The sequence below is a fragment of the Lampetra planeri genome, chromosome 74, assembly GCF_965212315.1.
Source record: "Lampetra planeri chromosome 74, kcLamPlan1.2.h2, whole genome shotgun sequence".
Lineage (NCBI taxonomy): Eukaryota > Metazoa > Chordata > Hyperoartia > Petromyzontiformes > Petromyzontidae > Lampetra > Lampetra planeri.
In genome coordinates this window covers 1616846-1634596 of record NC_136179.1, presented here as the reverse complement: position 1 = coordinate 1634596, position 17751 = coordinate 1616846, and the positions used below count along the sequence as shown (strand labels likewise).

General features: G+C 42.6%; 1 protein-coding gene across 1 annotated transcript; it reads left to right on the top strand.

The window, feature by feature from the left end:
* The first annotated feature begins 1386 nt into the window (after nt 1-1386).
* LOC144737810 (uncharacterized) lies at nt 1387-13431 on the top strand. Its single transcript, XM_078620684.1, has 6 exons — nt 1387-1467; nt 3673-4275; nt 6710-7340; nt 9733-10237; nt 12420-13216; nt 13415-13431. The coding sequence occupies exons 1-6, from the start codon at nt 1387-1389 to the stop codon at nt 13429-13431; spliced, it is 2634 nt and encodes an 877-aa protein (XP_078476810.1).
* The last annotated feature ends 4320 nt before the right edge of the window (nt 13432-17751 follow it).

The window sequence follows — 17751 nt, the reverse complement described above, 5'->3', positions numbered from 1 at the left end:
AAAAGAACAACATCAATGGCCAAATCCTAAAAACAGACAACACACGCACGTTAGTAGCTGTTAGAAGAAAACAACACCTAGCACCTTCAACTAAACACATTATACAGCCCCAAACAGCCAACTCGTAAATGGGGCGGTATATGACAGCCTTCGCTGCTGTCGACGGGGCCAAGCAGCGAGTGTTTAACTCCATTGTTTCAGAATCCGTGTCATCACACGGTCACAGTGCCTTAGCCAAACTACATCTCCCCAACAAGGCAACCATCACTATGCTGTGTATTTTAGCACTATATTTACGGACGCACTTGAAGATAACAATTCGTCTAGAAAAGGCATGCGACTTGTTCTACCAACATGATTTCAATTTATATCCGAAAGTTCATTCATGAGCAGTATTCACTATGCCCCGATGGCACTAACCTACACACAGTTATGATTAATCAAAGTAAACATTAGTCGCTCATCCCAGCTCAAACATGATCATACCAATTATTTCCAAATCCGTGTCGGGTCCCACGAGAATAGGGCACGTCCACAAACTCTCAAATTGTAAACTCACATTGCATACTCTAACATTATAAACTCTAACAATATAACCTTTAAACTATGAGCTATACATTGTAACGCTTTAAAATAACACTACAAACAAGTGTTATAGTTAACTATGATGTTGTGAACTCTAACAATGTAAGCTATGAGCGATACATTATAACGCTATAAAATAACATCATAAGCTAGTATTACAGATTAGAACACCGTACATTGAATTGTGATATTCGAATCTCATTCGAATTCTTAGCTTCACACTCGTGAGTATGTAACATGTATGTATGTAATATGCATGAATGTAATGTCTGTATGTAACATGTATGCATGTAATATGGACGTGCGAACCAAGGGTGGGATATGTGAAACGGAAGGTGCAGGATCAGGATAGGATTACAATTATTTGAATAACATTTTGGTGGTATTAATATCAAGCTGTCCACTAATGGATGAATGTTCCATCAAAATGGAATCAAATAACAATATTCAGTATGAATATGTAAAATAATCGCACAAACCCAATATTAGCCCGTGAAATAATGAATCATTACAATTGTAATGACTCCGTACTCAGACTGCAGAGGGTTCTTTTATTTAGCCTTTAACGCGGTTTCAGACCCCAGGCGTCACGATATAGCAACGACGACGACGAGACAGCAACCAGCCAACACAGCCCCAAACCTCGTTCCTCCCCCTCTCTCATTCTCGGCGTGAACCTCCGCCCACACTTGGTCTCGCCTTCCCTTCTCGAACTCTCTCTATCTTGTTGTCACCACTTGTCCCTTAGTTGATGCACTGTCTTTACATCACCCACCTCTATGACCTCTACCTGACCCCGCCATGGGCGGAGCAACTTGGGGGACATACCCGTTGGCACCTGGAGGCAATACAACCATGCCCTGTCCCCCACTGCCCATGGAAGCACGTGTTCCCGCCGCCCCGTGTTCTTTTCATTAGCGGATTGCGCTCTGGTGGGGAAAGGTCCTCGTTATGAATCGTGTCGCAACATTCAGGTCCAGAATACCGAAGTATACCGGGAATCACCTGTACTTAAAACATGTAAACTGATAACACTATAAACAATAACACTAAACATTAAACGACAAAAACACCTACCAACTGTATGGGAACCTCATTTGCCAGTAAAAATATGATAATTGGTTCTAAAAAGGCGCCTTTTGGCGTCATCTGGTCCAACCCATATGAGACTAGGCTCTAAGGAAAGCTGTCTCGGGTGTGGACCAATCAACTTCAAGGACAGTGCACATTATCAGAGTTATGTTCTTTTGTTTGTATTATGACTGCAGGTATTGCGGTCTATGCAAACATGACTCCTTGTAAAAAGGTGTCAGTTTTGTTGCCAGATAGAAGGGTAAAGAACCAATTATCACCTACCAACTGGTTTTATAATTTATACCACCATAAACGGAGGAACGGTATTTTAATTTCATTAGAAGTATTATAATGGAACTCTACACATGATGGTTAATTGTCCGTTCAATCGAACCGACGGTCGGATATGTGAACTGTGGGGGGTCGAGGGTAAGAATCGCATTCAAATTTTAGAATGACAATTTGGTCGTATTAGCAAATTACTGTACTTGAATGTGTGTTATGTACAAATGCAAATTGTTAGTCGTAAATGCGAGGGAGGGGTTAAGAGGTGCACGCTTAATCCAGTGTTAACATTTATTTTAGCATCATATTTAAGGACACTGTTGTTGATAAGAATTCGTCTGGACATGGCACGTGCCTTGTTCTACTCGATCAACCAAAATTAGTACAATGTCGGTCATACAAGAGTGTGATTTCATTCATGAGTAGTATTCACACAGCCCCGATGACACTAACCTACCTAAAGTTATGGTTAAACAAAGTAATTTTGAGTGACTTAATTCTCAGCTCAGACATGATCATCGCAATCATTTCCAAAGACGTGTGGGGTCCTGCGAGAGCAGGTCCCGACTACAAACAGCTGGGCGGCAGAATCGGAAGTAGCTGCGTCGCCCTCGAAATGTGATGTTGCTGCTGTTGTTGTCGCTGATGTTGTTGCTGCTGTTGTTGCTTCTGTTGCTGTGATATACGCAGGGAGGTGGTGTTCCGTGATGGGATGACGCCTTTGATAAAACGCCTCTGATCAAACTCACCCGATTGACGCCCTTGATCGTCGCATTTGATCAACTCTGATATTGTAGACTCTCACATGTTAGGCTCTATCATAGTGAAACATAATATTATAACCTATGAACTACAACCTATCCATTGTAACGCTGTAAAAGAATATTACCTATTGGGTTTCACTCCCTCGTGGAGAAGGCCGCTTTCTTCCTTTTCTAAAGTAACATGCTAATTTCTCTGCATTCACTTTAAATCGAGGACGAAGTTTTTCCATTTATTCAAAATAAGCGCACAATTACACACTGAGATGCACTTACATATTCATGCATGAAGCACAATTGGCACATTACGCTTCGGTATGTTAATAGACATGCGGATTGTGCCTTCCAAAATTAACAATCGAATGCAAATATCCTGAAAGACAAAGGATTGGATCCTAGCGTGAGTTATAAGGCAGCTCAGAAGCAGAGCTCAATGCCATTTCGAGAGGGAACTTGATAAGGTTGGACGCTCGACTCGTCGCTCTGCTGATCGACCTTCAACCGCGAAACAACGCAGCCTGGCGAGCACAATTGCTGTGTCGACAGTTACGCGACTTTGCGTCGGGAGAGTTCGTGGCGACATCTTCATATACCGTGAATCTCAAAGTAAGTGTCTATTTTCGCGGATAAACTCTTAAACGTGTCGTCACATTTACGGGATTTTTTGCCTCTCGGGTTAGACGCGAGTGTCGTTCTTATTTTATCAGTTAACAAAATCCAAAACTCAACGCTAAACATCCTTGCGGCCGATAGCGTACTTTTGACTCGATAACACAGCTGCTGTTACTACGCTCACATGGAGCAGATACGCTCTCCACAGCCCCACGCACACGGAGGCAAGAAGCCATTCAATTGCTCTGTGTGTGGGAAGTCCTTTTCACGACCATCACATCTTCAGAGACACCAGAGAACACACACGGGCGAGAAGCTGTTCCTGTGCCCTGTGTGTGGGAAAACATTTGCACAGTCATCACATCTTCAGAGTCATCAGAGAACACACACGGTCGAGAAGCTATTCCTGTGCCCTGTGTGTGGGAAGACATTTGCACTGTCATCACATCTTCAGAGTCATCAGAGAACACACACGGGCGAGAAGCCGTTCCTGTGCTCTGTGTGTGGGAATGCATTTGCACACTCGTCAACTCTTCAAGACCATCAGAGAAGACACACGGGCGAGAAGCCGTTCCTGTGCTCTGTGTGTGGGAAGGCATTTGCAAAGTCATCACATCTTCAGAGTCATCAGAGAACACACACGGGCGAGAAGCTATTCCTGTGTTCTGTGTGTGGGAAGACATTTGCACACTCGTCAACTCTTCAAAACCATAAGAGAACACACACGGGCGAGAAGCCATTCCTGTGTTCTGTGTGTGGGATAGCATTTGCACAGTCATCAACTCTTCAAGATCATAAGAAAACACACACGGGCGAGAATCCGTTCTTGTGCTCTGTGTGTGGGGAGGCATTTGCACAGGCATCAACTCTTCAGCGTCACCAGAAAACACACACGGGCGAGAAGCCATTCCTGTGCTCTGTGTGTGGGAAGTCATTTGCACGGTCATCACATCTTCAAGCTCATGAGAAAACGCACACGGGCGAGAAGAAATTCCCGTGCTCTGTGTGTGGGAAGGCATTTGCACAGTCATCAACTCTTAACAGGCATCAGAAGGTCCACAATAATAGGAAGCTGAAATCAAAAGGTGAAATTCAAGGTGCTGCAATGAATTCTGAAGAAGATTCCACCTTCGATCCCATGCAGTTGGATCCCGAGAGATGGCTGGATGTAATGGAGTGGCTCGAGGATCAAACCGAGAGCTCGGGGTGAAATATAATGTTGCATGCGGTTATACCTTTTAAGCCGTATCGATAACTTTTGTGTGTAATTTTGACCATTTCAGTTTTACAGTTTTTGTGAGAGTTTATTGACGTGCCCAGTGGTGGTTTGTAATGTTATCGGATTACTTGCCGAAGTGGTGTGATGAGCACTGGTCGTTAAGTGTTTCTGTTGAGCTAAAGTTGGAATGCGTCTGTAGGTACATCTTTACTCAACATTTTAAACGGTTTTTTTTCAAGTATATAGCTTTTTTTGATTGGTATTAATCGACTTTAGATAGCCGGTTTTCAGGATGTACATTGATGACGCGTTCGTTGGATATATGGCCTTGACTTCAACATAGACGCACAGTAAACACATGTGGTGAACTAATAAGGAAATCATGGGGAATGAAACTTTAACGCTTTGGTATTCCTGGAACGGAAATGGTTTGCATTGTACTGGAAATGTGTGAACATAGGACATAATAAATATTCCCTTCGAGTTTTGACGTAAAAATGATTGCAGATGAATAAAAACGTATTTTTAACAAATGTTTGTCCGGTCTTTATTTTATAATGTTCCTAGCAAAAACATGTTAAGCGAGTTTCAGGTGGAGGATCTCCGTCACACAAGTGTGCCCTTAACCGGCAGCATCTTGGCTGTCTACCCGATTAACACGTGTTCCTTGAGGGGAAAGGTCCCCGTAGTTAATCGTTCATCAACGTAACAGTCCCTAATCCCGAAGTATGTCGTGGATAAACTGTACACTATAACATGTAAACTGTTATACTATAAACGATAACACTAAACATTAAACGATTATAAACTAGTGTTATAATTTATAACCATATAAACGGAGGTAAGGTATTATAATATCATTAGACGCATTAGAATTACAGTGTGGTCGTATAAGAATCGCACTCTGCTAATATGTATGTATAGTGTACGTGCAAGGATCGGATAAAAATTATTACAATTACAACATGGTCATGTTACAATCACGATTTTCACTGCTAGATGTCATTGAATATAAATACACGCACAAACCCATTATAAACTCATGAGATTATGAATCGTTACAATTATTATAACAATCACAAATTGTGACAAAGCGAAATTCCCACAAGCAAAACACCACGCTCACGTGACGAATTCTTAAACAAACACACATGTTAAGCTCTATCATAGTGAAACATAATATTATAACCTATGAACTACAACCTATCCATTGTAACGCTGTAAAAGAATATTACCTATTGGGTTTCACTCCCTCGTGGAGAAGGCCGCTTTCTTCCTTTTCTAAAGTTACATGCTAATTTCTCTGCATTCACTTTAAATCGAGGACGAAGTTTTTCCATTTATTCAAAATAAGCGCACAATTACACACTGAGATGCACTTACATATTCATGCATGAAGCACAATTGGCACATTACGCTTCGGTATGTTAATAGACATGCGGATTGTGCCTTCCAAAATTAACAATCGAATGCAAATATCCTGAAAGACAAAGGATTGGATCCTAGCGGGAGTTATAAGGCAGCTCAGAAGCAGAGCTCAATGCCATTTCGAGAGGGAACTTGATAAGGTTGGCCGCTCGACTCGTCGCTCTGCTGATCGACCTTCAACCGCGAAACAACGCAGCCTGGCGAGCACAATTGCTGTGTCGACAGTTACGCGACTTTGCGTCGGGAGAGTTCGTGGCGACATCTTCATATACCGTGAATCTCAAAGTAAGTGTCTATTTTCGCGGATAAACTCTTAAACGTGTCGTCACATTTACGGGATTTTTTGCCTCTCGGGTTAGACGCGAGTGTCGTTCTTATTTTAGCAGTTAACAAAATCCAAAACTCAACGCTAAACATCCTTGCGGCCGATAGTGTACTTTTGACTCTATAACACAGCTGCTGTTACTACGCTCACATGGAGCAGATACGCTCTCCACAGCCCCACGCACACGGAGACAAGAAGCCATTCAATTGCTCTGTGTGTGGGAAGTCCTTTTCACGACCATCACATCTTCAGAGACACCAGAGAACACACACGGGCGAGAAGCTGTTCCTGTGCCCTGTGTGTGGGAAAACATTTGCACAGTCATCACGTCTTCAGAGTCATCAGAGAACACACACGGTCGAGAAGCTATTCCTGTGCCCTGTGTGTGGGAAGACATTTGCACTGTCATCACATCTTCAGAGTCATCAGAGAACACACACGGGCGAGAAGCCGTTCCTGTGCTCTGTGTGTGGGAAGGCATTTGCACACTCGTCAACTCTTCAAGACCATCAGAGAAGACACACGGGCGAGAAGCCGTTCCTGTGCTCTGTGTGTGGGAAGGCATTTGCAAAGTCATCACATCTTCAGAGTCATCAGAGAACACACACGGGCGAGAAGCTATTCCTGTGTTCTGTGTGTGGGAAGACATTTGCACACTCGTCAACTCTTCAAAACCATAAGAGAACACACACGGGCGAGAAGCCATTCCTGTGTTCTGTGTGTGGGATAGCATTTGCACAGTCATCAACTCTTCAAGATCATAAGAAAACACACACGGGCGAGAAGCCGTTCTTGTGCTCTGTGTGTGGGGAGGCATTTGCACAGGCATCAACTCTTCAGCGTCACCAGAAAACACACACGGGCGAGAAGCCATTCCTGTGCTCTGTGTGTGGGAAGTCATTTGCACGGTCATCACATCTTCAAGCTCATGAGAAAACGCACACGGGCGAGAAGAAATTCCCGTGCTCTGTGTGTGGGAAGGCATTTGCACAGTCATCAACTCTTAACAGGCATCAGAAGGTCCACAATAATAGGAAGCTGAAATCAAAAGGTAAAATTCAAGGTGCTGCAATGAATTCTGAAGAAGATTCCACCTTCGATCCCATGCAGTTGGATCCCGAGAGATGGCTGGATGTAATGGAGTGGCTCGAGGATCAAACCGAGAGCTCGGGGTGAAATATAATGTTGCATGCGGTTATACCTTTTAAGCCGTATCGATAACTTTTGTGTGTAATTTTGACCATTTCAGTTTTACAGTTTTTGTGAGAGTTTATTGACGTGCCCAGTGGTGGTTTGTAATGTTATCGGATTACTTGCCGAAGTGGTGTGATGAGCACTGGTCGTTAAGTGTTTCTGTTGAGCTAAAGTTGGAATGCGTCTGTAGGTACATCTTTACTCAACATTTTAAACGGTTTTTTTTCAAGTATATAGCTTTTTTTGATTGGTATTAATCGACTTTAGATAGCCGGTTTTCAGGATGTACATTGATGACGCGTTCGTTGGATATATGGCCTTGACTTCAACATAGACGCACAGTAAACACATGTGGTGAACTAATAAGGAAATCATGGGGAATGAAACTTTAACGCTTTGGTATTCCTGGAACGGAAATGGTTTGCATTGTACTGGAAATGTGTGAACATAGGACATAATAAATATTCCCTTCGAGTTTTGATGTAAAAATGATTGCAGATGAATAAAAACGTATTTTTAACAAATGTTTGTCCGGTCTTTATTTTATAATGTTCCTAGCAAAAACATGTTAAGCGAGTTGCAGGTGGAGGATCTCCGTCACACAAGTGTGCCCTTAACCGGCAGCATCTTGGCTGTCTACCCGATTAACACGTGTTCCTTGAGGGGAAAGGTCCCCGTAGTTTATCGTTCATCAACGTAACAGTCCCTAATCCCGAAGTATGTCGTGGATAAACTGTACACTATAACATGTAAACTGTTATACTATAAACGATAACACTAAACATTAAACGATTATAAACTAGTGTTATAATTTATAACCATATAAACGGAGGTAAGGTATTATAATATCATTAGACGCATTAGAATTACAGTGTGGTCGTATAAGAATCGCACTCTGCTAATATGTATGTATAGTGTACGTGCAAGGATCGGATAAAAATTATTACAATTACAACATGGTCATGTTACAATCACGATTTTCACTGCTAGATGTCATTGAATATAAATACACGCACAAACCCATTATAAACTCATGAGATTATGAATCGTTACAATTATTATAACAATCACAAATTGTGACAAAGCGAAATTCCCACAAGCAAAACACCACGCTCACGTGACGAATTCTTAAACAAACACACATGTTAAGCTCTATCATAGTGAAACATAATATTATAACCTATGAACTACAACCTATCCATTGTAACGCTGTAAAAGAATATTACCTATTGGGTTTCACTCCCTCGTGGAGAAGGCCGCTTTCTTCCTTTTCTAAAGTTACATGCTAATTTCTCTGCATTCACTTTAAATCGAGGACGAAGTTTTTCCATTTATTCAAAATAAGCGCACAATTACACACTGAGATGCACTTACATATTCATGCATGAAGCACAATTGGCACATTACGCTTCGGTATGTTAATAGACATGCGGATTGTGCCTTCCAAAATTAACAATCGAATGCAAATATCCTGAAAGACAAAGGATTGGATCCTAGCGGGAGTTATAAGGCAGCTCAGAAGCAGAGCTCAATGCCATTTCGAGAGGGAACTTGATAAGGTTGGACGCTCGACTCGTCGCTCTGCTGATCGACCTTCAACCGCGAAACAACGCAGCCTGGCGAGCACAATTGCTGTGTCGACAGTTACGCGACTTTGCGTCGGGAGAGTTCGTGGCGACATCTTCATATACCGTGAATCTCAAAGTAAGTGTCTATTTTCGCGGATAAACTCTTAAACGTGTCGTCACATTTACGGGATTTTTTGCCTCTCGGGTTAGACGCGAGTGTCGTTCTTATTTTAGCAGTTAACAAAATCCAAAACTCAACGCTAAACATCCTTGCGGCCGATAGTGTACTTTTGACTCTATAACACAGCTGCTGTTACGACGCTCACATGGAGCAGATACGCTCTCCACAGCCCCACGCACACGGAGACAAGAAGCCATTCAATTGCTCTGTGTGTGGGAAGTCCTTTTCACGACCATCACATCTTCAGAGACACCAGAGAACACACACGGGCGAGAAGCTGTTCCTGTGCCCTGTGTGTGGGAAAACATTTGCACAGTCATCACATCTTCAGAGTCATCAGAGAACACACACGGTCGAGAAGCTATTCCTGTGCCCTGTGTGTGGGAAGACATTTGCACTGTCATCACATCTTCAGAGTCATCAGAGAACACACACGGGCGAGAAGCCGTTCCTGTGCTCTGTGTGTGGGAATGCATTTGCACACTCGTCAACTCTTCAAGACCATCAGAGAAGACACACGGGCGAGAAGCCGTTCCTGTGCTCTGTGTGTGGGAAGGCATTTGCAAAGTCATCACATCTTCAGAGTCATCAGAGAACACACACGGGCGAGAAGCTATTCCTGTGTTCTGTGTGTGGGAAGACATTTGCACACTCGTCAACTCTTCAAAACCATAAGAGAACACACACGGGCGAGAAGCCATTCCTGTGTTCTGTGTGTGGGATAGCATTTGCACAGTCATCAACTCTTCAAGATCATAAGAAAACACACACGGGCGAGAAGCCGTTCTTGTGCTCTGTGTGTGGGGAGGCATTTGCACAGGCATCAACTCTTCAGCGTCACCAGAAAACACACACGGGCGAGAAGCCATTCCTGTGCTCTGTGTGTGGGAAGTCATTTGCACGGTCATCACATCTTCAAGCTCATGAGAAAACGCACACGGGCGAGAAGAAATTCCCGTGCTCTGTGTGTGGGAAGGCATTTGCACAGTCATCAACTCTTAACAGGCATCAGAAGGTCCACAATAATAGGAAGCTGAAATCAAAAGGTGAAATTCAAGGTGCTGCAATGAATTCTGAAGAAGATTCCACCTTCGATCCCATGCAGTTGGATCCCGAGAGATGGCTGGATGTAATGGAGTGGCTCGAGGATCAAACCGAGAGCTCGGGGTGAAATATAATGTTGCATGCGGTTATACCTTTTAAGCCGTATCGATAACTTTTGTGTGTAATTTTGACCATTTCAGTTTTACAGTTTTTGTGAGAGTTTATTGACGTGCCCAGTGGTGGTTTGTAATGTTATCGGATTACTTGCCGAAGTGGTGTGATGAGCACTGGTCGTTAAGTGTTTCTGTTGAGCTAAAGTTGGAATGCGTCTGTAGGTACATCTTTACTCAACATTTTAAACGGTTTTTTTTCAAGTATATAGCTTTTTTTGATTGGTATTAATCGACTTTAGATAGCCGGTTTTCAGGATGTACATTGATGACGCGTTCGTTGGATATATGGCCTTGACTTCAACATAGACGCACAGTAAACACATGTGGTGAACTAATAAGGAAATCATGGGGAATGAAACTTTAACGCTTTGGTATTCCTGGAACGGAAATGGTTTGCATTGTACTGGAAATGTGTGAACATAGGACATAATAAATATTCCCTTCGAGTTTTGACGTAAAAATGATTGCAGATGAATAAAAACGTATTTTTAACAAATGTTTGTCCGGTCTTTATTTTATAATGTTCCTAGCAAAAACATGTTAAGCGAGTTGCAGGTGGAGGATCTCCGTCACACAAGTGTGCCCTTAACCGGCAGCATCTTGGCTGTCTACCCGATTAACACGTGTTCCTTGAGGGGAAAGGTCCCCGTAGTTAATCGTTCATCAACGTAACAGTCCCTAATCCAGAAGTATGTCGTGGATAAACTGTACACTATAACATGTAAACTGTTATACTATAAACGATAACACTAAACATTAAACGATTATAAACTAGTGTTATAATTTATAACCATATAAACGGAGGTAAGGTATTATAATATCATTAGACGCATTAGAATTACAGTGTGGTCGTATAAGAATCGCACTCTGCTAATATGTATGTATAGTGTACGTGCAAGGATCGGATAAAAATTATTACAATTACAACATGGTCATGTTACAATCACGATTTTCACTGCTAGATGTCATTGAATATAAATACACGCACAAACCCATAATAAACTCATGAGATTATGAATCGTTACAATTATTATAACAATCACAAATTGTGACAAAGCGAAATTCCCACAAGCAAAACACCACGCTCACGTGACGAATTCTTAAACAAACACACATGTTAAGCTCTATCATAGTGAAACATAATATTATAACCTATGAACTACAACCTATCCATTGTAACGCTGTAAAAGAATATTACCTATTGGGTTTCACTCCCTCGTGGAGAAGGCCGCTTTCTTCCTTTTCTAAAGTTACATGCTAATTTCTCTGCATTCACTTTAAATCGAGGACGAAGTTTTTCCATTTATTCAAAATAAGCGCACAATTACACACTGAGATGCACTTACATATTCATGCATGAAGCACAATTGGCACATTACGCTTCGGTATGTTAATAGACATGCGGATTGTGCCTTCCAAAATTAACAATCGAATGCAAATATCCTGAAAGACAAAGGATTGGATCCTAGCGGGAGTTATAAGGCAGCTCAGAAGCAGAGCTCAATGCCATTTCGAGAGGGAACTTGATAAGGTTGGACGCTCGACTCGTCGCTCTGCTGATCGACCTTCAACCGCGAAACAACGCAGCCTGGCGAGCACAATTGCTGTGTCGACAGTTACGCGACTTTGCGTCGGGAGAGTTCGTGGCGACATCTTCATATACCGTGAATCTCAAAGTAAGTGTCTATTTTCGCGGATAAACTCTTAAACGTGTCGTCACATTTACGGGATTTTTTGCCTCTCGGGTTAGACGCGAGTGTCGTTCTTATTTTAGCAGTTAACAAAATCCAAAACTCAACGCTAAACATCCTTGCGGCCGATAGTGTACTTTTGACTCTATAACACAGCTGCTGTTACGACGCTCACATGGAGCAGATACGCTCTCCACAGCCCCACGCACACGGAGACAAGAAGCCATTCAATTGCTCTGTGTGTGGGAAGTCCTTTTCACGACCATCACATCTTCAGAGACACCAGAGAACACACACGGGCGAGAAGCTGTTCCTGTGCCCTGTGTGTGGGAAAACATTTGCACAGTCATCACGTCTTCAGAGTCATCAGAGAACACACACGGTCGAGAAGCTATTCCTGTGCCCTGTGTGTGGGAAGACATTTGCACTGTCATCACATCTTCAGAGTCATCAGAGAACACACACGGGCGAGAAGCCGTTCCTGTGCTCTGTGTGTGGGAAGGCATTTGCACACTCGTCAACTCTTCAAGACCATCAGAGAAGACACACGGGCGAGAAGCCGTTCCTGTGCTCTGTGTGTGGGAAGGCATTTGCAAAGTCATCACATCTTCAGAGTCATCAGAGAACACACACGGGCGAGAAGCTATTCCTGTGTTCTGTGTGTGGGAAGACATTTGCACACTCGTCAACTCTTCAAAACCATAAGAGAACACACACGGGCGAGAAGCCATTCCTGTGTTCTGTGTGTGGGATAGCATTTGCACAGTCATCAACTCTTCAAGATCATAAGAAAACACACACGGGCGAGAAGCCGTTCTTGTGCTCTGTGTGTGGGGAGGCATTTGCACAGGCATCAACTCTTCAGCGTCACCAGAAAACACACACGGGCGAGAAGCCATTCCTGTGCTCTGTGTGTGGGAAGTCATTTGCACGGTCATCACATCTTCAAGCTCATGAGAAAACGCACACGGGCGAGAAGAAATTCCCGTGCTCTGTGTGTGGGAAGGCATTTGCACAGTCATCAACTCTTAACAGGCATCAGAAGGTCCACAATAATAGGAAGCTGAAATCAAAAGGTGAAATTCAAGGTGCTGCAATGAATTCTGAAGAAGATTCCACCTTCGATCCCATGCAGTTGGATCCCGAGAGATGGCTGGATGTAATGGAGTGGCTCGAGGATCAAACCGAGAGCTCGGGGTGAAATATAATGTTGCATGCGGTTATACCTTTTAAGCCGTATCGATAACTTTTGTGTGTAATTTTGACCATTTCAGTTTTACAGTTTTTGTGAGAGTTTATTGACGTGCCCAGTGGTGGTTTGTAATGTTATCGGATTACTTGCCGAAGTGGTGTGATGAGCACTGGTCGTTAAGTGTTTCTGTTGAGCTAAAGTTGGAATGCGTCTGTAGGTACATCTTTACTCAACATTTTAAACGGTTTTTTTTCAAGTATATAGCTTTTTTTGATTGGTATTAATCGACTTTAGATAGCCGGTTTTCAGGATGTACATTGATGACGCGTTCGTTGGATATATGGCCTTGACTTCAACATAGACGCACAGTAAACACATGTGGTGAACTAATAAGGAAATCATGGGGAATGAAACTTTAACGCTTTGGTATTCCTGGAACGGAAATGGTTTGCATTGTACTGGAAATGTGTGAACATAGGACATAATAAATATTCCCTTCGAGTTTTGACGCAAAAATGATTGCAGATGAATAAAAACGTATTTTTAACAAATGTTTGTACGGTCTTTATTTTATAATGTTCCTAGAAAAAACATGTTAAGCGAGTTTCAGGTGGAGGATCTCCGTCACACAAGTGTGCCCTTAACCGGCAGCATCTTGTCTGTCTACCCGATGAACACGTGTTCCTTGAGGGGAAAGGTCCCCGTAGTTAATCCTTCATCAACGTACCAGTCCCTAATCCCGAAGTATGTCGGGGATAAACTGTACACTATAACATGTAAACTGTTATACTATAAACGATAACACTAAACATTAAACGATTATAAACTAGTGTTATAATTTATAACCATATAAACGGAGGTAAGGTATTATAATATCATTAGACGCATTAGAATTACAGTGTGGTCGTATAAGAATCGCACTCTGCTAATATGTATGTATAGTGTACGTGCAAGGATCGGATAAAAATTATTACAATTACAACATGGTCATGTTACAATCACGATTTTCACTGCTAGATGTCATTGAATATAAATACACGCACAAACCCATTATAAACTCATGAGATTATGAATCGTTACAATTATTATAACAATCACAAATTGTGACAAAGCGAAATTCCCACAAGCAAAACACCACGCTCACGTGACGAATTCTTAAACAAACACACATGTTAAGCTCTATCATAGTGAAACATAATATTATAACCTATGAACTACAACCTATCCATTGTAACGCTGTAAAAGAATATTACCTATTGGGTTTCACTCCCTCGTGGAGAAGGCCGCTTTCTTCCTTTTCTAAAGTTACATGCTAATTTCTCTGCATTCACTTTAAATCGAGGACGAAGTTTTTCCATTTATTCAAAATAAGCGCACAATTACACACTGAGATGCACTTACATATTCATGCATGAAGCACAATTGGCACATTACGCTTCGGTATGTTAATAGACATGCGGATTGTGCCTTCCAAAATTAACAATCGAATGCAAATATCCTGAAAGACAAAGGATTGGATCCTAGCGGGAGTTATAAGGCAGCTCAGAAGCAGAGCTCAATGCCATTTCGAGAGGGAACTTGATAAGGTTGGACGCTCGACTCGTCGCTCTGCTGATCGACCTTCAACCGCGAAACAACGCAGCCTGGCGAGCACAATTGCTGTGTCGACAGTTACGCGACTTTGCGTCGGGAGAGTTCGTGGCGACATCTTCATATACCGTGAATCTCAAAGTAAGTGTCTATTTTCGCGGATAAACTCTTAAACGTGTCGTCACATTTACGGGATTTTTTGCCTCTCGGGTTAGACGCGAGTGTCGTTCTTATTTTAGCAGTTAACAAAATCCAAAACTCAACGCTAAACATCCTTGCGGCCGATAGTGTACTTTTGACTCTATAACACAGCTGCTGTTACGACGCTCACATGGAGCAGATACGCTCTCCACAGCCCCACGCACACGGAGACAAGAAGCCATTCAATTGCTCTGTGTGTGGGAAGTCCTTTTCACGACCATCACATCTTCAGAGACACCAGAGAACACACACGGGCGAGAAGCTGTTCCTGTGCCCTGTGTGTGGGAAAACATTTGCACAGTCATCACGTCTTCAGAGTCATCAGAGAACACACACGGTCGAGAAGCTATTCCTGTGCCCTGTGTGTGGGAAGACATTTGCACTGTCATCACATCTTCAGAGTCATCAGAGAACACACACGGGCGAGAAGCCGTTCCTGTGCTCTGTGTGTGGGAAGGCATTTGCACACTCGTCAACTCTTCAAGACCATCAGAGAAGACACACGGGCGAGAAGCCGTTCCTGTGCTCTGTGTGTGGGAAGGCATTTGCAAAGTCATCACATCTTCAGAGTCATCAGAGAACACACACGGGCGAGAAGCTATTCCTGTGTTCTGTGTGTGGGAAGACATTTGCACACTCGTCAACTCTTCAAAACCATAAGAGAACACACACGGGCGAGAAGCCATTCCTGTGTTCTGTGTGTGGGATAGCATTTGCACAGTCATCAACTCTTCAAGATCATAAGAAAACACACACGGGCGAGAAGCCGTTCTTGTGCTCTGTGTGTGGGGAGGCATTTGCACAGGCATCAACTCTTCAGCGTCACCAGAAAACACACACGGGCGAGAAGCCATTCCTGTGCTCTGTGTGTGGGAAGTCATTTGCACGGTCATCACATCTTCAAGCTCATGAGAAAACGCACACGGGCGAGAAGAAATTCCCGTGCTCTGTGTGTGGGAAGGCATTTGCACAGTCATCAACTCTTAACAGGCATCAGAAGGTCCACAATAATAGGAAGCTGAAATCAAAAGGTGAAATTCAAGGTGCTGCAATGAATTCTGAAGAAGATTCCACCTTCGATCCCATGCAGTTGGATCCCGAGAGATGGCTGGATGTAATGGAGTGGCTCGAGGATCAAACCGAGAGCTCGGGGTGAAATATAATGTTGCATGCGGTTATACCTTTTAAGCCGTATCGATAACTTTTGTGTGTAATTTTGACCATTTCAGTTTTACAGTTTTTGTGAGAGTTTATTGACGTGCCCAGTGGTGGTTTGTAATGTTATCGGATTACTTGCCGAAGTGGTGTGATGAGCACTGGTCGTTAAGTGTTTCTGTTGAGCTAAAGTTGGAATGCGTCTGTAGGTACATCTTTACTCAACATTTTAAACGGTTTTTTTTCAAGTATATAGCTTTTTTTGATTGGTATTAATCGACTTTAGATAGCCGGTTTTCAGGATGTACATTAATGACGCGTTCGTTGGATATATGGCCTTGACTTCAACATAGACGCGCATTAAACACATGTGGTGAACTAATAAGGAAATCATGGGGAGTGAAACTTTAACGCTTTGGTATTCCTGGAACGGAAATGGTTTGCATTGTACTGGAAATGTGTGAACATAGGACATAATAAATATTCCCTTCGAGTTTTGACGCAAAAATGATTGCAGATGAATAAAAACGTATTTTTAACAAATGTTTGTACGGTCTTTATTTTATAATGTTCCTAGAAAAAACATGTTAAGCGAGTTTCAGGTGGAGGATCTCCGTCACACAAGTGTGCCCTTAACCGGCAGCATCTTGTCTGTCTACCCGATGAACACGTGTTCCTTGAGGGGAAAGGTCCCCGTAGTTAATCCTTCATCAACGTACCAGTCCCTAATCCCGAAGTATGTCGGGGATAAACTGTACTCTATAACATGTAAACTGTAATAATATAAACGATAACACTAAATTATAAACTAGTGTTTATAATTGTAAACGGAGGTAAGGTATTATAATCTGATTAGAACCATTAGATTATGAATCGTTACAATTATTATAACAATCACAAATTGTGACTGAGAAATTCCCACAAGCAACACACCACGCTCACGTGACGAATTATTAAACAAACTGCAACACTCAAGGTGACAGAACTCAACAAAAAAACGCCGCAATAAAAAGAACCACATCAATGGACAAATCCTAAAAACAGACAACACACGCACGTTAGTAGCTGTTAGAAGAAGACAACACCTAGCACCTTCAACTATACACATTATACAACCAACTCGTAAATGGGGCGGTATATGACAGCCTTCGCTGCTGTCGACGGGGCCAAGCAGCGAGTGTTTAACTCCATTGTTTCAGAATCCGTGTCATCACCCGGTCACAGCGCTTTACCCAAACTACATCTCCCCAACAGGGCAGCCTTCCCTATGCTGTGTATTTTAGCAGTTATTTACGAATGCACTTGAAGATGACAATTCGTCTAGAAAAGGCAGTCGACTTGTTCTACCAACACGATTTCAAATTTCTATCCGAAAGAAGTATGAGTTCATTCATGAGTAGTATTCACTAAGCCCCGATGGCACTAACCTACACACAGTTATGATTAAACAAAGTAAACATTAGTCGCTCATCC